This window comes from Juglans regia, chromosome 10 (assembly GCF_001411555.2).
Source record: "Juglans regia cultivar Chandler chromosome 10, Walnut 2.0, whole genome shotgun sequence".
Lineage (NCBI taxonomy): Eukaryota > Viridiplantae > Streptophyta > Magnoliopsida > Fagales > Juglandaceae > Juglans > Juglans regia.
Genome location: NC_049910.1, coordinates 6,661,834 through 6,683,603, shown reverse-complemented (window position 1 = coordinate 6,683,603; position 21,770 = coordinate 6,661,834). Strand labels below are relative to the sequence as shown.

Genomic DNA, 21,770 nt, shown 5'->3' with positions numbered 1-21,770 from the left:
CTGATGATCCCCATTTAACTTCCTTTTTCAAGCTGTTGCATGATCTTGACTTCATCATCTGCGAGAAATCATGAATTAATCCTCCAAGTAAATATCCTTCATGCATGATTACATGTGCTAGCTGGCCCAACTTCATATTGATCGATACTGCGTAACGAGGAGTTTTCAAGTGAACTCTAAGACCACGTTTGGGAACACAAATCATTTCATTTCAAAATTTTTCATAATTTTAGTCTTAAACATCACTCAATTAATACAAGCATTTTTTAATTTTAAATCTTCAAATTTTTAATCGAATCATTACCTAATCATTATCACACAGATACTTTCACCAACTTTCAAACAAAATACAAAAAATAATTCAAAATTTTCAAATTCAAAAACAAAAATAATATTATAACAATATTTTAATTACTTTAAAAAATTTTTATTCAACTTTTTCTCTCTCATTTTTTAAAAGCCAATAAAATATTTTAAGTTAAACTATTTAACTACTATTCACAGATTTTCTTTTATCTCATCTCATCTTATTTTTCAGGCCTTAAGCTTTAAGCTAGCTAGGGTTTAGGGTGGGTTAGGTTTCTGAAAAATATTAATTCTGATTAATTTGAGGATGTTAAAGATATCGGGATACAGGGGAAGAAAATTAGAGCCATGATAGATCTAGAAATCAACTAAACTACTCTATCTGAAAATGGATTTACTATGCATCAATCACTATTCACTCTTACACCCCACACATATAGCTAGTTTTTTCATAAGATGTGGTGGTGTTTTTTATAGGATATGTGAGTATTTTTCATAAGGTGTGTGGTGGTAAATAGTGGAAGATAAAAAGAATTTTTCATCTGAAAAACCAGAATTATTGAAAGTAAAATAAAAGTTAAATGGCTCTGATGATAACACGTACGGTAAGTACATGGTGATGATGTTCATTACTGATCACGGACAATTAAAATTGAACGTTGGAATATGATCATGAAGTACTGCGCGCATGCATGTCTAGTGAACCAATGATCAATGCCGATCGATCAGAAGAAGTATTGCTGATATGTGTAAATGAAAATTACATGATTAGTACAATATTAGAATCAATATATATATGTACCATCAAGTAATTAGTTGTATCAATATTACATGATTAATCCTAGCAAAAAAATGAAATTAAAGCACTGTATAAGAGAACAATGGAAGACAATAATTACTCTCTCTCTCTCTCTCTCTCTACCAATGAATCAATCTGGTGGGCTTGTGGCTGTAATTGTCTTTGAACTGAATCTAAGGAGAACGGCAAATAAGGAGATCGAATGCAGGCCGATCGGCTGCCATTAAAGATATTGGCTGAGAGATGAGACAAGTTGTAGAAGAATAGACACGATTATCGTACTGTATATAATTTTGTTCTTGCTGATATATATTGTTGGTTTTGCCTTTTGCTCAGATGATGTTTGTTGCTTTGGAATGTTAAGTTTCTCTCCTTCAATCTCTCTAAACTTTTGGAAGTACGCTTTTAGAGGGCTCACGTAGTCCTTGAACCCTAGGGTTGTGATGGCCCATATGATATCATCACCATTGATTGTCTTCCTCTTTTCTCTTTGGCACTTGCATGTCGGAGACTTCGCCAGTAACAAAGCTAATGAGCTCGGAGACACATTCTTTTAGTGTCTCTTTTGCATCCTTTGAGATCTCTCCGTTTGCCGGAATCACTTTCTTCATGATTCTGCCTACATTTGCTATCGGGAGAAAGCGATCTTGTTCTTTGTTGTTGTTGCTGCTGCCACTTATATATGGTGCTGCTCTTTAAACATGGGCTTTTTGGGCTACCATTGTTGGGTCCATTTCCATGGCTCTCATCATCATCATCTTCCATTGATTTCCTTTAAAGTTTTAGGTTCGATTTGGATATAGAAACGATTTCATTACATTTAATTTCATTTTTATAATTTTTTGAAATTTCTATAAAAAAATGTAATAAATAATTCAACTTTTTTAAATCCTAAAACAATAATATTAAAAATAATAATATTTTACAATATTTTATTCAAGTTTCAATTTTCATCTAAAATTATTTCATCTCATCTTACTATCCAAACAGGGTCTTAGGCTGCGTTTGGATGTTAAGCTGAGTTGAGTTGAGTTTTTTTATGAATAGTAGTGAGTTGAGATGGTTGAATGAGTTTTGTGGGGTCCACTTGAGATGAGTTTAGGTGTGTTTAAATGTAAAGATGAGTTTAGATATATTTATACTAAGTTGTAAAAATGAATGGGTCCCACCATTGAAATCAACTATTCACCTGACATTCATTCTCACAGCCGGCACAAAAGACACATTTTGTACAAACTGTACTGCGCCAGAATGCAAAAATAATAAACTACAGCCTAAAGTAATAAACAAGTATGCATCAATATGACAGTATGGCACCCGCCATGTGGGCCCCATGAGAGAGATGAAAAACATGCAATTAATATTTGTTCGTTACCGGGCCCCACAATGAACTCAATTTTGAACTGTATTCAAACGGTATATAAACCGTGTGTTTGGATGCTGAGAGCAGTTTAAAGATAAACTGCACTCAGTGGAGTTTAGAAACCAAACGGAGCCTTAATCTTAATACTATTATTGAGAACTTGATGCAGTTTAGATCGATCTAGAACTTGAAATATATAGAATTGAATATTTGCTTCCCTAAGCCGCGTAGAACAAAAATGGCAATAAATAGTACATGCTCAAAACTTGATCAGAAAACATATCTCTCTCTCTCTCTCTCTCTCTCTCTCTCTCTCTCTCTATATATATATATATATATATATATATATCTTTGTGAGATTGGTGTGAGCTTAGCTTAGGAAGGAATATTGAGAATTGTATAGGCTAAGATAAATGGAGAGTTGGGCATAAAGATAGGCAAGTGAAAAGGAGAAAGATAAACAGGAGTTGGTTGATTTTCACTTTCAGTGCTGTCCGCAGGGACTCGCCCTCTGTGTGGAGCAGCTAATTTAACTGCATGCCATTATATCCAATCTGAGTGACTTTTTTGTTTCTTCGATCATTGGTCAATTTGACTTTTAAAACCAGTGACTTGTTTCTTATTATCATTTGCACTTTGAAGTTTAAACTTCCTATCTCAGACCCTAAATTTCAAAGTGCCCATAACTTACCAAGATTGTGCCAATTGACAAAACATCGATAATACTGAGGCAGCACACAAGCACAACATATCACTATGAGAAACTGCCAAAATCTAGGCTCATTACGCTTTACTCTTGCAAGAATGTTCATTTCTCCATCAATAACTGGTATAGTAATATGATGTTACATGAGTGGAAATCCCGACAGCAACCTCTTACTATATATAGAGATCATCAAAACAAGGAAACAAATGATGAAAAATAACAGACTGAGAGTGAGAGACCTATCTAACATGATACATTGGCTAAGGTACAAGCACAGTTACAACTTACAATGAATATCAATTAGCAAGCAGAACAAAAAGAATATTGAATCTCATCGGAGTTACTGTCTCATGATCGATAGCGATTCAGGATGTGATCGGATCATGCTTATGCAATTGCATACTGGAGTGTCTCCGATTCGTTAGGTCGCCACATGGACTTCTGAACACACAACAATCCCTCGTTGTCCCTCGAGTAGGTTAAGCGGACCTCCCACTGCATAGACTTCAGCATATTCTCCAGCTCATTAATGGTCTCAACATTGTCACGGACAATAAGCTTCCCCTCTGGCCTGAGGATCCGATCAACCTCCGCAACTACACCGGCTAAATTGCACCTGTAAGACTCGCAAAACATTACAAAATTAGATCACAGCAAATCTAATGAACTATATTTCATGGAGAAGAATGAGAAGTAGAATATTGGGCACACCTCTTTTTAACCTTGGAGAACAGATGGTCTGCATGGAGAAGATCATAGGACCTAGGATACGTGCTAAAGGATTCACACCAGTCATGATATATTCCGAATAGACCTCGTTCATAAATTATGGGTAGTGTATCTGGTGAGTCTATGGCGACCACATTCATGACCCAAATCTTCAAATCTTTCAAGGCTGCAGCAAATCTGCAAGCACAACCAAAAGTTAGAAGGAGATGAGAAAAGCAAAGAGTATAAATAACCTAGTTAGCTAAGAAGAGTATCCGAACAATCAAAAGAACTACATGCTACACAACCCAGAGGCAAATTCATTTTGCTTACCCTCCATACACAGATCTCATGTCCATGGCATTCCTCACATTTGACCAGTTAACTCCCATCCCAGTAAGATATGACTTGGTCACTACTCGTTTCCAGTGCTCATAGTCTGCAGTGAAATCATCAGGAGCAGCTTTACCATAAACTCCGACCTGGGAGCTCAACAACCAGTACGGTGGTCTTTCCAACCTAGCTGGCCATTGCTCTGGCCATTGAGACCCACGCTCAGATGTGTCTACAGGTACTTTGTGCATGCATGCTTGCAATGGCACGTTCCTACGCCCAACAAGCAGACAAGGTTAGGTTAGCCACAGCTAGAAAATTATGGAAGTGTTTGGGTTTGCATCAGACAGATGCCTTCAAGAGATTTGTCTTCTTGCACATACTCAGAAACACACAGGATTTCCATCACACACTTGAAAACAAATGAATTCGGCCCTAACCACAGCGAATCACTTTTATTATAACCAACATAAATCTTTAGCAAATAAACCTCCAGGAAAAACAAAATGTAAATTCTTTTAAATAAACTTCAATACAAACATCTAACACCAAAAAAAATCTCTCCAAAATACAAAATTCATCTAATCATTTGCCTAAGTTTTGGTTAAAGAAAAAACACAAAAACCAAAAAAAAAAAAAAAAACACATCTCACAAAGATTTTATCTATACAACTTTTCAAGTCTACCTTCCCACTTTCACATACACCAATGTAAACTACATTACAAAAATTTTTATTCATAAAACTTCTCTACCCGCTTTCATAAAACCCAAAACCAATCTCAAAATCTTTTCAAGAATGCTAATAAATTACAGAAATTTTCATTTGGAAAGCAGATATAATTTTCATTTCACGGCTAATGAGAAAGGTTACCAGGCTGCGTTTGGATCGTCAGACTCTGGGCAGATAGGAGGCTCACTTTGTGATCTTTTCTCATAGCACTCATTAGATATAGGCTTCTTAAATGTAGCTGCGCCTACTTCATTTACCGTATCCTTGTTGATCGAAACTAGTTCCCAGCACATTGTTTTTGTTAGATCCTTCATTGCTGCAAAAATTTCCCACAAAATGGACAAGTTAGATTCCATCAATCAACTCAAGCTATGTCGGGATTCAGAAATAACCTACCACTCCATATTTCAACATCTTCAGAAGTCTTCCGATAAACTGGAGTAGCAGACCAGACAAAGAAACCACCAGGACGCAACACACGATTCAGCTCCAAAAGAAGTTTACCACCTGCATATTGTAATTAGAAGTTAACTTACAAAGGACTATATCAAGTGGATCCCCCCATAGAGTATCAAAGCAGGTGGTTTCAAGACCTCAAACCATAAAAGTATAATTAAACAAGATTTCACGTTTAGAGCGTGAAAAAACACCATTAACAAATATCCCAAGCTTGAGTTGAGCTCATTTGATCACCACTCTCAAATTAAAACATTGGAATACCTTCTATGTGCCATGGAACTCTGCATCGTGCACAATGGACAATATCAAAAACACGGCCAGGAAATGGAAGTCTCTTTGTGCCCATCACAGCGGATAATGCAGGAATTCCCCTTTCAAGTGCAAATTGCACTTGGGCTTCATGCTCATCCTTTGGAGCAAATGACATAGTGAGTACATCTCTATCAAAGAGATAGCCTCCAAAGCTAGCAACTCCACATCCAACATCCAATATCACACGGGAGCGTTTCCCCCAGGCAACATCAGGGACAGACTGCATAAAGCATGATAATTAAATTGAGCAAAACTTGTTTGAAGCTGACAAAAAAAAATTCCCGGTTGTTCCTACAATAAGAAATAGCTACTTCATTCAACCGACCCTCCCCCATTCCAAAGGCAAAGATAAAACAAAATGAATATCATAAAAAGAAGAAAAACATATGAACATTTTTCACGCTGAAAATTAATTGAGAATATTTATAGACAGAATATAGGTTGTCTTATACTACTTTTCCCAAATTGTCATTTCCAACACTTAGAAATAAACCATGATTTCCTTGCCAAATTAATCTTGCGTACCACATTGCTTAAAAATTAGTCTTGGTTTTCTATCAAGCATAGGCACCTCTCTTATATATGTACCGTGTACTTGGGCTAAGACTATTATTCTCATCAATAAAAAAAGAATTCACTTTTCTTCCTGGCAATGGAGTTAATACTCCTTCCCCAACAGCCTTATCGTAATTTCCAATTATCACTACGATACTAAATTATTCCAGATGGGCCGGTGGAATCAATTGAAGACCAGGACAACAGTGCTGATTGGAACGTGTATGTATATAAAGTAGACTAAAAGCTTGATGACCTGTGATCCACAATCAGTTGCACTGCAGATGATAATCAGAGTCTAAACCATAATAAGTAATCATTTTCAAGCATCATATGTTTACTCTGTTTTAGGTATTATTTCAGAGAGTGCAGATCGCCTGTTGCATCTTTGAGCCAGAGACGCCTGTATAAAAATTCTAGCAACAAATCTCCTACTCAGATGAAACTGCTATTGAAAACGACTCATAAGAATTGGGTTCCAGAACATGATTTTTCCTATTAAGCCATCCCAATGCTAGATCAATTCCCCTCACTCACAAGTTTGAGCCAATAAATATCGTTCATCAGACATCGGGTCACTTAAATCGTGTTTAAAAGGTGAATTTTCCAACCTAGGATTTTGGAACTGAGCTTAGAGAATCATGAAGATATTCCAGAAAGGAACAGCAATATGTGCCAATCAACTGCCAAAGTAATACTACCAAATTAATATTTTTTTAAAAGTAATCAAGAACCCGATTTATATAATTAAAGCACACAAACACCCACACCCACACATAATTTTTATTGGTGGCAAGATTTTAGATCCATTAAAAGAGGAACAATCTATAGCTTCCCATGAAAATATCACCTAGGGCAGATGGCTAAGCCTCCTTAGCATAGTTTCAAAGTCCTAGGATCATACTCCGCCGCCTTAGTCTCTAGCAGTTGCATAACACACTTTGAGGATAAAAAAGACACATGATGAATATAGTAGACCTTTTTATCTAGATAAAATATAATGGATGATATGCATGTAGGACACACATCTATCTACACCTCTAAAATAAGAGGGTTGAGAAGATAGAAGAAAGAAACAAAAAATGCAAGGACAGTACCAACTAAATAAGGTCACAGTAATGCAACCAATTACTGTACAAAGTTCAAGAAGTAAGATTGAACAGCATGAAAGGTACTTGGGATAGAATGGAGTATGACAGGTATCAAATGACTTACATCCTGTATGAAGTCAATGTAATGAAGAGCACCATGCTTAAATTGGGTTCCACCACCAGGAAACGTAAGATATTCACCAGAGACTTTCACCCAATTCTGATGCCCCTTGATTTGTGCAAGTTTGGTGTGAGGAACATTATAGTACCAGATCTGCAGGAACGCACTTATCAGTTCATCTAATAAGAAGAATCACCAATTACAAATGAACTTCACATTATTTTATTGATACCTTTTCCCTGCTTGTAGGCCACTCAATTGGGCGTCTATATCCTTCAGGAAGAGAAACAAGGCATGCGGGGGCTTTTGCAGGACAATGCCTCTCTCGATGTTCATAATGCTTGGTACTTCTAAGATTTCTGATTGCTTCCCAATTGTCAAGGCATGGGATGTAATCAGGCCCAGCAGTGACATTGCAAAGTTTCCAACTATAACCAGTCTGTTGCGTAGACGATTTTTGAATGTCCTTCTCATTCTTTGACTCTGTCGCTTGAGTTGACCAAGCCCCACTTTGAGTGGTAGTTTCATTCAGGAGCTCTGACTGAGCCCCAGAAGGAAATACGTTATTTAAACTCTGGTTTTGGGCCTGGCCATTTTCCTTCTTCTCACCAGAGTTTTCATCCGTTTCCTTCTTCTCACTTTGATCCACCTTCTCATCTATCTGACCACCTGCCTTTTCTCCATCCTTTGTTTCCTCTGGGTTCTCTGATTTTTTCTCACCGGAACTCCCTTCAGAACCACCTTGTCCCTCAGAACCATTCTCACCCCCATCTGTTTTAGCCTCCCCGCCATCTGAATTGGGCCCTTCATCAGGCTTTTCATCCAGCTTCTCTTCAGGCTTCTCCTCGAACTTCTCTTCAGGCTTCTCCTCGGGCTTCTCTTCAGACTTTTCCTCCAGATTCTCTTCAGGCTTTTCCTCCGGCTTCTCTTCAGGATTTTCCTCAGGGTTTTCCACAGGCTTCTCTTCAGGATTTTCCACGGGCTTCTCTTCAGGGTTTTCCTCGGGCTTCTCATCAGGTTTCTCATCTTGGGTTTCTTCTGATTTAGAGTGGTTCTCAGAGTTTAAATTACTGTCTCCTTTGGTTGCATCGTCTGGCAAATCACCCGAATTATCCTCAAACTGCCGAGTAACTCCACCATCGCTCTTGCTCACTTGTTCCTTCGCCTCATTCTTATTCTCTTGAGGCACATCCACGTTTTGAACAGGGACCACAGATGATGATGTCATCATCCAAACCCCAACCAAGCAAAGTGCCACGAAAACAACAATTGACACAGTCGAGCAGTAAGATGATGAGGATCTTCTGTTGTCTACTCTAGTATATTTCCCTAATGCCATGATTTCTTACCACAATTCTTCCAGAAAAATTTAACACCTAGAAAATTGAAACATAATTAAGCTTATGTCACTTCATTCAACAAAAGTCGAACAGATCCAACAGCATTGACATATAAGTAAAAAGATCACGCATACAACTAACCACACAATCTATCTACTTATGAGCATTAAATCGACAGAGATATCAAAATTGCACTTGCAATTACAACAAACTGTTAAATTCTCTCACAGATTCAAACATGGAATCATGAAACATAATAGAAGGACCCATCAACACCAATTAAATAACCGGCCCCCAAAATTTTAAGGTATTAGGCGGCTAGGCTGAACCAGTACCACGAATGCATTAGAAAAATTCAATTCCAACCAACGTGGCCCGTGGGACTCTCCAACAGTAATCGCCGAGATCAGACAATAAGGTTCATAAAGTGGCATCCAAAACCGAACTTTACAAACACACAGCTTATTCAGATTAAGAAAAGGAAAGAGTAATCACTATGGACTTAATGTGTGAGAACCTAAATAGATCTGCACCGCATCTAAGCCAAAAATCGCATAAAACAAGAGATTGAAATGTCTCGGCCATGAGAATCACCTCTATGCGACAAGAAACAGACAAAAGCAACAAACTTGCATAAGATCTGCCTCAAAATCGTATAGCATAATATATCAGCAACAAAGAAAAAACAAAAATTAAGAAACCCAGCATTGATTTAACTCGAATGCGAGTGTGCTAGATACAAACACAGAAACGCGGTGGGCGTACGCAAATATACACCCAGGAAAAAAAACGACATGCAACCGACGGAGTTGAAGCTGATAAGAAATGTTTTTATGTAAACGAATTAAAACTTTGAGGTACCTTATGGGAAAGAATGGAGACGGATCCGAGCAGGGTTGCAGGGCCAGGGGCTAGTCCTCCATAACGTTAGAGAGGAGAGATTGATTGTTGTTGCTCGAGAAAAAAACAGACGATATTTAACAGCAAATAGACAGAGGATCTGAATTGCTTGCTGTTCAAACTATTCTATACAGTGTTGAATCGTTAAAAAAATATACCCATTTACAATATTTCCCAAGAATTTACACCGAGAGAGAGAGAGAGAGAGAGAGAGAAAGAGAAAGCGACGGCCTTGGGAGAGCGCAGTGAGAGAAGGCAGCTATCACGGGTACGCCGCGAAATCAGTGGGGATACGTATCAACCAACAAAAGAAGCCCAAATTCGAGGGGGCAGGAAACTTCAAAAACAAGTGATGGTTACTCAGATTTATTTATTTTTTAAGTAATTATATAATTGTGTTTTTTCAATGAAGTTACTTAAAAGTTGGTCACATGTCACTCAAAAGTCAAAAGAAAAATAATAAACACGATATTCTTTAAAATATATTTCACAATCACATTTAAAAAAAAAAAAGATAATATTATTATAAGATATCATATAAAAATAACATCATTTTATAAAAATATCTTCATTTTACATTATTAATTTGTAAAAAGTATTGTGAAGAATGAGTGTATTGAACAACACCCTTCGCAGTATTGCACATGTTCACCTTCAAGTGTTAAATTGATTATCAGATTTGACTAAATTGATCTTTATTCTTTAAAAGTCTTAGATCCAGTTTGGATATAAAAGCCTTTCATCTCATTTTAATTCATATTATTTAATAATTATAATTTTTTTAAATTTTTATACAAAATATAATAAATAATTCAATTTTTTTAAATTTTAAAATAATAATAATATTAAAAATTATATTCCAACAATATTTTATTCAACTTTCATCTCAACTCATTATCCAAACATTCTCTAGACTTTTTTGTCGCTCTAAAAATTTAAAATTGGGTTTGATAAGTGAAATAATCTCATATTATTTTATTATTATTTATAAAATTATAGATCATTTTAAATCATCTCAACATCCCAACGTATCCTTTTTCTTCTTCTTCTCCTTCTCATCATCCTCTCACGAGTAGACCCCTGGCCAATCATGATTATGGATATGCGAAAATGTTATGTTTTTCTAGATCCATGTAGTTTCGTTGAATTTGGATATTGTGTTTGGTTTGTGTATTTTCAACTCTCTATAACAGTGAAACTCAATAAAAGATTGGCATGAAGCACAAAAGCGTTTTAAAAGTGCATTAATCAGGTCACACAATAATGCTATCCAACTAACAAAATGCAAGCATTAATGCAATCTAAAAAATGGACTTGAAACAAATATATTAATGATATACTTCAGGGGACAAATTGAAAGAACAATCTAGTATTTTTTTTTTAAATAAAATAAGAAAAATTATACTCATCAATACATGTTTAATATAAAATGATAAAAATGATAAATTATATATTGATATATAGTATAAGAGATAATAAATAAAAATTTTCATACAAGAGGAAATATATTTATAACTATGAATTATGTAATTGTCGCGTAATCGCTTTGAAAATAAATGAATAAAATATAAGATTTATATTTAAAAAATTAATTTTATTTATTTTTTAAATAATTATATAATATTTATGTATTTTATGATTATATATAAAATTATTTTTTATAAAATAATATTGAGAATCAGTCGGTGAAGGGACATGAGTCACATGACGAAGGCAGGCATTCATTTCCGAATCCAACGCAATGAGGAATGGAAAGTTTTTCTTCTATTCTATTATGTTATATCGAATCAATTAGTGCAGTATTTGAGTGAATGTCGGTGGAACGACACGGAATTCAAAGCAATACCGACTAAAATACAGACCCTTGAGAATTAATTATAATCAAGACCACCACCTCGCCCCTACATGGGTCCCATTAGCGTGATTATCGGATTGAAAAATATTTATTCACATTATTTTTGTATGTACAGTTCATAAAAATAATACTATTTTATAAAAATATCACATTTTAAAACAATAGTTGTATTTTTAATAAATTGTGAAAAAATAATAATCTTTTTACATGCAAGTTTATGCATCGATATTAACATATAAGATATCTATTTAATAAAGCGATATGAATTAAAATAAAAATAATTTTTATAAGATAAAAGATATGTTTCAAAATTTTATTTTTTTATTTTTATTTTTAATAATAATAATAATAATAATAATAGATCCTACAGCTCCACACAATCTCACGATTCTAATTAGGGTGAGTTTGGATCACAAACTCATCTCAACTCATCATTATAATTTTTTCAAATTCTAACATAAAATATAATAAACAATTTAACTTTTTCAAATCCCAAAATAATAATAATATTAAAAAATAATATTCTAACAATATTTTATTATCTCAACTCAACTCATTCCAACATCCAAACACTTAGAGTAATTGGCCTGGATCAGGTCCCGATGAGCTTGAGGAAATTTGTTCTTCTACTGAAAGGACAATGTGGTTATGATGCTCCGGTCACTATTTATCCGTTTAAGAACAGAGCTGTTTTTACACATTTTCAAATATTTTATTTTTAAATATCATTTAAATATATAATATTTTTTTAATTTCAACTTTTTAATTTTAATTATTATATAATTATTATAATTTTTCTAAACTTATGAATAATATACAAAAAATAATACAAGATTTTCAAATTTGAAAATAAATATATTTTTTAAATATATATTTTTTTAATTTTATAATATTTTTATTAAAATTTTTCTCTTTCATTTTTTAAAATTCAATAAAACATCTTAACTAGAGTCTCGTTTGGATAATGAGATGAGATGATCTGTGAATAATAATGAAATAATTTGTAAATAATAATAAAATTATTTGAATTGAGATGTTTTATAGAATTTTGAGAAATGAGAGAGAAAAATATTGAATCAAAATATTATAAAGTCAATATAATTTTTATTTTAAGATTTGATTTTTTATATCTTTTTTTTAAATTTAGAAAAATTATAATAATTAGGTAATGATTAGATGAAAAAATTAAAAATTAAAAATTTGAAATTGAAATATTTGTTTATGGTGTTCGAATATTGAAATGATATGAGATGAGATGATATATTTTTATTATCCAAATCAGGTCTTAACTTATTTTATTATTGTGGATAAATTATTTAATTATTATTCGTAAATATTGTGAAAAATTCTTAATATCCAGTATATTTTAATGCAACGCGCAAACTTTAGGGACGTACCAAAGCCATCTGGCAGGGTTGAACGTGGAACCAACATTATGCCCATATCGAAACTCATGTGAGTTCCCTCCCAACTACTTCTCTTTTCGAAGGAAATAATAATAAATAAATAAAAATCACATCTCAACTACTATATAATATAATTATAATTTGTTACATTTATTTTTTTATTATATTTTTGTTTAATGTATGATTTTTAATATCCTTTTATTCATGAAACAGACAGTGCATTAAAAAAATGGGTGAGGGGAACATTGAATCTGATGAAAGGGACCGGCTCAATTTAGTTCACTATAATTATATAATAAATACTTAAGTATTATTTATACTTATATAATTTTTTTTTAAGCAAGTCAATTTTATTAAACTAAAAAAATAATATATAAAGAGAGAGTGGAGTTCCTAACAATCATCCCAAAAAGTAATAGAAATAAATGTTAAATGGTGAACGAGTTTATTTGAGATCAATTTTTTAATCTCTACCCATATTTTACGAAATGATGTCATCTTATAGAAAGGCGGAAATATGTTCACAAAAAAAGAACATTATACTTATATAATTAATACCATTATTATATGCTACTCTTTTTATAATTTACAAGTTTTATTCACTAATGGTAAGTGATATCTATTTTATTATGCGTTATTATATTTTCAAGTTTGCGTGTAGAGTATATTATTTACATAATTTAAATAGTAAGATTTCGTTTATTTTCATAATTATTTTCATCTTATCTCATTTAATCATTACAATTTTTTTAAATTAAAAAAAAACAATTAAACTTTTTCAAATCTAAAAAAAAATATTAAAAAAAATATTTTAACAATATTTTATTTAACTTTTATATCAATTCATCTTATTTGTAAAAACAAACGAGACCTAAAAATTTATCTGGATTATCTGTAAGATTTAATTTGTAAGATTTAAATTTTTAAAGTTTATCTTCTAAGTTAAATTATACCATGTAAACACTTTATTAAATATGATATATACACCGACTTGAAAATAAAATTTTTCTCTTATTATTGAAAACAAATTTCCCATTTGATTTATTTTTAAATTTATAAAATATATTTTTTAAAATTTTTAATAATTCTCTTCACAAGTCAACATTTCAACCTTTTCAGTTTTCAGTTACTTTAAAAAGAGAATCATATTTTATGAAAAATACTTCTTTTGGTCTAAAACATAAAACATATTCTCAATTCTCATTTTTTTTAAATATTTATTTTGGTGTAAAATATAAAGAGATTTACGGTTTATCATATTCACACACTATCTTTTTATTTATTTAATTAATTAATTTATTTTTATTAAATTAATTGAATTTTTCTATTTATTATACATACATTATATATTTAAAAAAATAAAAAATAAAAAAATATGTAGTGCGTGAGATTGAGGAGTAGAGTTTTTCAAATAAGAAACATGTTCTCATTTTTGTCATTTTTTCTCTTAAAATTCTATATTTTAAGGTCACTTGATAATTAGCTGAAAGAATCACCGGTTAGCCGTGAAGGTGTTGCGGACTCGAACGAAAGCAAAGCACCATCTCTCTCTCTCTCTCACTTTCAAGTTTCGAAACGAGCTATGTTTCTCTTTCACTTTCTCTCTATCCGTAAGCTTTGGATCTGAGATCGTGAAAAGGGTTCAGCTGCAACCATCACAGGTTGCATCATGCAAGATAGAACCCACAAGAGGCTTGGAAATTACAGGTCTTTATTCTTGTTGTGTTCCCTTTTAATCTCATTTTCCTTTCTTTGCCTTTTCTCCTCTTTAGTTATTGAATCTCTATGCGTTTTTGAGGATCCTAATAAATGATTTAGTGTTCAAACATATTGAAGTGGTGGAACACTGTATAATTGGGCTTCTCCCTCGATGATTGCATTCGTACATTTTATGACAACTTTAGAAAGTAATTATTGGATTGGTTCTTAAGAATCCTAGCTGAATTATAGTGTACATTGTCATTTTTTTGGCGGGTCTAATTGGGTTCACATCCTTAATTCTATAGAAGATATTGCATAATCTGATGCATTCTGGAATTGGTTTCTAGTCCAAAACTATTTTGGGGTATACTGGTTCCTTTCTTGGGAACACTCAGATTATTTTCACCGTGATGGGTGCTCTTATTAGTATTATTATTATTATTATTATTATTATTATTATTTTGATATGTACGAATTTTATTGATATGAATAAAGACTAGGCGAAGCCCGAGTACATAAGCACCTAGTTAGAGATAAGAAGAAATAAATACAAGAAATTCCTGAATATTAAGCCCATTGAAATCTAAAGATATTATTAATATTGATATTATGGTTTAGAGAAGAAGATGAACTTTTTTAAATAACATCACTAAATCTTACTAAAAAACACAAGGAACACTGCCCAAGTATACCGAGAGTATAGAACGCCTTGTCGAGGAGGGGAATGAATATAGGAATTCAGAAAATCTACAAAAAAAGAAAAGCTAAAATTGCTGCGGACAGATGACCACTCATACAAAGATTTGAGCGTAAAGGTTTTTAACTCCGGTAATATTCTATCGCGGCCTTCAAAATATGAACATTGTGTTGATTCCATATACTCCACATTAAGCACAATGGAGCCATTGTGCATACATCTTCGCACCAATTGCTCCTGGTTTACCTTCCCAAACTGCCATTAACTCGACCATTGGTTGGGGCATCACCCACTCAACCCCAAGAAGGTGATATCCAGAGGACGCTCCCTAGATTGCTATCAGATCATTTTCCCTTGACACTTGATTGATGGAGTCGCTAGACACAGAATGTATTTTAAATATGAAAACATGTGGCTAAAGTTGAGGGCTTTGTGGGGAAAGTGAAATAGCGGTGGCGTCCTATAGCTACCACAAATCCCATTATTTCGTATTGGAAGTAAGTTGTAGGCCTTGAATAAAGATATGAAAAAATTGGTGAGGAGGATTTTGGTTGTATCAAGAATTGGAAAAGATGTTATTGAATGATCTGTGTGGTCTTGATGGGATTGCAGGAGAGAGGTCTCACGAAAGGAGGTTGTTAACATTCAGTTACAATAATCCCGTTTATCATGGAACATGTCTCATTTTAAGATTATCCACTATATTCTTGTTTATGTCAATTGTATATTTCTCAGAGCCTCAAACTCTCGAAGAAGTTGAACTTGCCTTCAATACAATATAATGCACACTCTGCCTTGATCAAAATAATCCACTATTATAGAAAACGATAAGAAGTCATTTTCCAGAGTCCATGTTCTTTTGGTCTATATTTTTGGTAGTAATAGTTCACCTGCTTTGAAGATTTCATGCAACATAGATGGGTCAATAAGTAAAGCATGACTTGTGACTTCCGTCAAGAACAGCTTTTTCTTTTGACACCAATAATAATGGCATCCATGCAAGGCAGTGTGCTAGGTGTTAGATAGGCGTCCACAATTTTAACCTTACACTTAGGGCAGGTTTGGGGGGTAGGATGAGACACAAAATTCTCATCTCATCATTACACCTTTTTCAAATCTCCATACAAAATATAATAAACAATTCAACTTTTTCAAATCTCAATACAATAATAATACTAAAACATAATATTTTAAATACTAAAACAAAACACAAAATTCTCATCTCACTCCCCAAACCTGCCCTAAGAGTTCAAATTCTTAGTGTGAGTGGTATCTCCTGGAAAACCATGTTCTTGGTCATAAGAAAAGAATTTCTTTTCTTTTTATTAAATAATTTTTTTATATACAGTGTTGCATATCAGTGAGGGCGTAATATATATGTGAGTGCATTAAGCTGCTTAAGAAGTCCCATTAAAAAAGCTGCTCAATAAGTCCCATTTAAAGTTACTTCCTTTCCTGTTTTTTATTTCTGTGTAAAGTCCTTTGATCTTTTATTTATTGATTGGTTTATCTCATGCAGATGAAGCCCCCAATAATTATTGCTTCTGAGTATATATGATGGACAATTACTGAATACAACCTGCATAGAAAAATCCAAAGAAGAATCAAGGTCTGCCCAAGGGATCTGTAATTTTAGCATATTAGCTGAGATGAAAGGAGGAAATAATTATAGATTGAGGGGGAGAAATCTTTCTCTCACTTTGGCTGTACTCATTGTTACAACCATAGCACTTTGGGCTTGGGAAAAAAATCCTTTTTCTAATACTCTACCTTCAGCCCAGGAGCATTATATAATACCTTCATCAGGTTTGTTATTTTGCTTGTCAATAGAATTTCATCTGTTATTTAAAATGCTATTATTTAAAAAGGAAAGGGGTGAATGGAGTGAACCAAGAAATGTAGGTACAAGACCCGAGAAAGAGAACACAAATCTTATGCTCTGAAAATCAGCACTAAAAGATTTCAGTGGTGCACGTGTGTTGGGCTGTGTATGCTCAACTTGGCTACTAGTTTAAACTGAGTTGGTAAACAAGGCCTCATGTATTGACCATGTAGTATGGATCAAGGATTTCTAGGCTTTCTTTAAGTAGTTTTTTTTGGATAAATAAGAATTTATTGAATATGAGAAATCTCAAGCACAAATACCAAATGAATCTCACCATCCAACCAAGGGGAGTCCAACACAAGCCTACACTAGATTACATCAAGCCTTGAACAAGGTGAAACCAAATTAGTTAGTTAGCATTAAATATCACATCAGAATAACCCCAAAGTCTAACTAAATCTCTTTTAAGCAAGAATGCTTTGATACCCTGGAAGGAATTAAGTTTCTCCCTTACCCAATACAACATCTCTGACACCATTTCATGATACATGGTTAGGTTCCATTAACTTGATGATTTGAAAGTATGTTGGTCCTTGGATAGCAGTGTGTTTTGAGAAACATGTCCACTAAGTGACTGGGCTGTGTGTGCTCAGCTTGGCCACTAGTGTAAAAACTTTGATTTGACTCGACTGGTGATGTGTTTAATATGCGAACTATCTTGTGAGCCTTATTATGTTTTTAACTTGCTTTTATGTTTTCAGTCAGCTGATGAATTTTCTATTGTGGCTTAGAGTTTCATTCGGACGCCCGAAATGAGTCTGCAGTATCCTGGAATCCAATGGAGAAAATTGGGGAAAATAGTTCACAGGTGATCATTACAGCAGCAGCTAAAGGAGAAGAAAAAACCTTTGGTACTACACCAGTGGATGCTATATCTGCATTCACTCCTGAAATGATAGACAGTACATCCTCCTCTCAGACTAAATGTACGGTTATTTTCATACTGAATATAAGCATGGTTCTTTGACATTTTATATCAGTGCTGCCCTTGTGATTAGATTAGCTGTTTCATCTTCATGACTCAGCTTCATTGGAATTCCAAGCTGTTTCTTCTTTGTGACACAGATAAAATAGAATTCCAAGTTTTTTTTTTTTTTTGATATGGGAATGCCAAGTATTAATGAATAACTATTCAGTAAAGGTTCATTTGGAAGTCTTTCAAAGAGTCACTGCCCTGTGTTTTTAGTACTTGTTCATGGCATCAACTCTCAATTCTTTTGATGGTCTTTTTGGTTAGTTTGGAAGGGGTAGCTATTCACTTGGCTCACAATCATCTTCAAGTAAGTGATTGTGACATTTTGAATGGCATGGCATATTTTCACATATTATTTTCTTTTTTAAAATTTGTTTCTATAATTCTCAGAAGGTGATGAGAAGAACTAGCCAGTCTGTGCAACAGTCTTTCAATCTTACTTTTACTTGTAGTTTTACACTGCCTTTTTTCACATGTTCTTCTCAATTGTTTGTCATTGAGTTTATATGGCTTACAAGAGGTAAATGAAGCATATATTAGGTCCTCTAGCTTTTTTACACATGCTTACTGGTAGATTTCTTGTGATCACCATCTTGGATAAACATCAAAGATTTGCGTTGTGTCTCTTATGTTGATTTCATCGAAATGCATTAATCATACACTTGAAATGTAATAATTGATTTTGAGGAACTTATGATTTTTTATATCTAAATTTATTTTTAATATTTAAGGAACTTCTATTCAGAAAAAAAGGTTTTATTATCATGAAGGGTGGAATTGCTTTGGAGGAGGACGGTACCATCAGTTTAAGAAAAGTTATGCTGAAAGTAAAAAATTAATTTAAGTTTATAGGGTTAACATTGTTTGGATATTTATGCAGTTTGTCTGTGAAGTTATTCTGTGTAGTTTAGCAAAAATATAAGGCCCTTTTAAATTCTTGCTTCACACTTTTATGCTGCCAAAAATTGTTAAAAGGGTCAAACCAGGTGTAATTGATGCACAATCCAAAGGTAATTTGCTCACTCTTCAAATCTAAACTAAGTTTGTCCTTTTTTTTCTTCTGCAGTCTGCAATTATGCTAAGGGTAGATGGGTTGCTGACAGCCGGAGGCCATTGTATTCAGGATTCGGATGCAAACAGTGGTTATCAGGAATGTGGGCATGTAGACTAACACAAAGAGAAGATTTTTCTTTTGAGGGATATCGGTGGCAGCCTGAAAATTGTGAAATGCCAGAGTTTGAGCGGCACACATTCTTAGAAAGGTGGGTGTCTTTCTTCTGTTATTCTTATTTTTACAAAGTATCGTGACTTGATTGCAGAGCTTACTTGACTGTAATCAAGCATGTACAATGTAGTTAACTTTAACTTTCTGTTGGCCTCCCACTTGGGTTGTTTTTTTAACCATAGACTTCAGGTAGAAGTTTTTTGAGTTATTAATGAACATTTACGCTAATAATCATTGAATCAATATCTGTTCACATGGTTCAGTCATGATTTGAAAGTTAATGCTATGGTTATACACCAAGCGAGGTGTTTGTTTATGACTTTATGTCGATGGTCTAAAGTATGACTGCAACTTCCAGAATGCAGGACAAAACCATTGCATTTATAGGAGATTCATTGGGGCGGCAGCAGTTCCAGTCTTTAATGTGTATGGCAAGTGGTGGGGAAGAGAGCCCAGAAGTTGAAAATGTGGGCAAAAAGTATGGTCTTGTCAAAGCTCGCGGAGCCATTCGTCCCGATGGCTGGGCTTATCGGTTCCCAAAAACCAATACTACCATCTTATACTACTGGTCAGCAAGTCTGAGTGATTTAGTGCCACTAAATATCTCAGACCGAACCACCGATGTGGCTATGCATCTGGACCGTCCTCCAGCTTTCATGAGACGGTTCCTCAATCAGTTTGATGTGTTGGTTCTAAACACAGGACACCACTGGAACAGGGGTAAGCTCAATGCAAATCGTTGGGTGATGCACGTAGATGGAAAGCCGAATGAAGACAATAAACTTGCTGAAATTAGGAATGCCAAGAATTTTACAATTTATAGTATTGTCAGATGGGTTGATTCACAACTTCCCTCACATCCCCATCTCAAGGTTTTCTTTAGGACTATCTCACCTAGGCACTTCGTTAATGGGGATTGGAACACTGGGGGAACCTGTGATAATACCATTCCATTGTCAGGAGGAAGTGAAGTTGTGCAGGATGAGTCAAGTGATCCTGTTGTTGAGGGTGCTGTAAAGGGCACAAGAGTAAAGATTTTGGATATAACTGCAATTTCTCAACTGAGAGATGAGGGTCACATGTCCCACTACAGCATTAGAGGAACTCCTGGTGTAAACGATTGCTTACATTGGTGCCTACCCGGTATTCCAGACACATGGAATGAGCTCCTCATTGCACAGATATAGCGATTGAATTTGCTATTCTTTAGGGTCTGATAAGGCCTTTTTTCTCTTATATAATTATACTTCTTCAATGGCAATTAGCTTTCTTACTGGTCTCAGAGTAGTTAAGCACATAGTCCCTGTCCAATATTTTTCAAATATATATATATATATGTATAGACTTAATTATAAAATTATAATCTAATGTGGAGTTTTTTAAATGTGGTATTCCTCGATTACTAATGGTAACAAATTATGCATATCGGAAGGAAAAAAAAAAAAAAAAGAAAAAAAGAAGAAGAAGAAGACAGAAATGATATAGAGGAAAGAATATAGTATTTTGGATTTTTTAAATTTCTAATTATCTAATATTTATTGACATGATATTTTCTAATATATATATATATATATAAGGTATTTTGGAAGGAGTAAACAAGTTATTTTCGTTTTGAATTTATAGAAGACAAGTTTGCTTTTGTTTTGTTGCAAAATGTTTTCAACTCTCTGTTATCTTCCAGGAGAAAGAAAACTTTTTTTGTACCCAAGCTATACAAACTCTTTTTGTTCTATCATTTTCTATATTTTTACTGCTTCTTAATTCCTTCCACACTTGAAAGCAAATTTTTCAGTTTGTATTGAGAATATTTCACTATTATTTATTATTTTATTATTATTTTGTTATCAACTTTTCATTACTATTCAATATTTTATCGTTATTTTTTATTATTATTCACAGAATATCTGAGAATATATCTATCATTTCATCAACAGTTCGGGCCGGAGAAGAATTCACATAATAAACTAAAAAAGAAAAAAAAGATTTGATTATTGTCCTCAGTATATATTATTTATTTTTCATAATTATCTCAACTATTACTTGTATTATTTATATATATATATATATATATGCAAATAAGGAATAATGTTTTCTGCCCTGCATTGCGTCGGTTAATCAGTACTACAGTTGATAACAAAAGCTTGACGCGTTAACAAGAAAAATACAACTTGTACGGATTTTAGCATAGTTTAATGCTGATTGATAAGTTCTCTTTTCCCTTTCCTTTTTCCACAGAAAAAACTGGAAGGTTCTAAACTTCTAATGTGAACGGATCTTATTATCTTAACATGCATGCGTTAGACT

At 33.6% G+C, this 21,770-nt stretch overlaps 2 protein-coding genes and 1 pseudogene across 2 annotated transcripts; 1 reads left to right on the top strand and 2 right to left on the bottom strand.

Annotated features, from left to right (window-relative positions):
* Positions 1-1,141: 1,141 nt before the first annotated feature.
* LOC109004796 lies at positions 1,142-1,870 on the bottom strand (annotated as a pseudogene).
* Positions 1,871-3,233: 1,363 nt separating this feature from the next.
* LOC109004810 (probable methyltransferase PMT26) lies at positions 3,234-10,008 on the bottom strand. The gene is made up of 9 exons (XM_018983500.2): positions 9,686-10,008; positions 7,717-8,860; positions 7,488-7,637; positions 5,667-5,937; positions 5,343-5,453; positions 5,088-5,262; positions 4,216-4,488; positions 3,886-4,080; positions 3,234-3,790 (listed from the first exon to the last, which is right to left on the bottom strand). Exons 2-9 carry the CDS (start codon positions 8,821-8,823, stop codon positions 3,562-3,564), a joined length of 2,511 nt encoding a protein of 836 aa, XP_018839045.1. The 5' UTR covers positions 8,824-8,860; positions 9,686-10,008; the 3' UTR covers positions 3,234-3,561.
* A 4,436-nt stretch (positions 10,009-14,444) lies between these two features.
* On the top strand, positions 14,445-20,736 carry LOC109004809 (protein trichome birefringence-like 14). Its single transcript, XM_018983499.2, has 5 exons — positions 14,445-14,692; positions 16,903-17,189; positions 18,000-18,194; positions 19,308-19,503; positions 19,825-20,736. Exons 2-5 carry the CDS (start codon positions 17,033-17,035, stop codon positions 20,651-20,653), a joined length of 1,377 nt encoding a protein of 458 aa, XP_018839044.2. The 5' UTR covers positions 14,445-14,692; positions 16,903-17,032; the 3' UTR covers positions 20,654-20,736.
* The last annotated feature ends 1,034 nt before the right edge of the window (positions 20,737-21,770 follow it).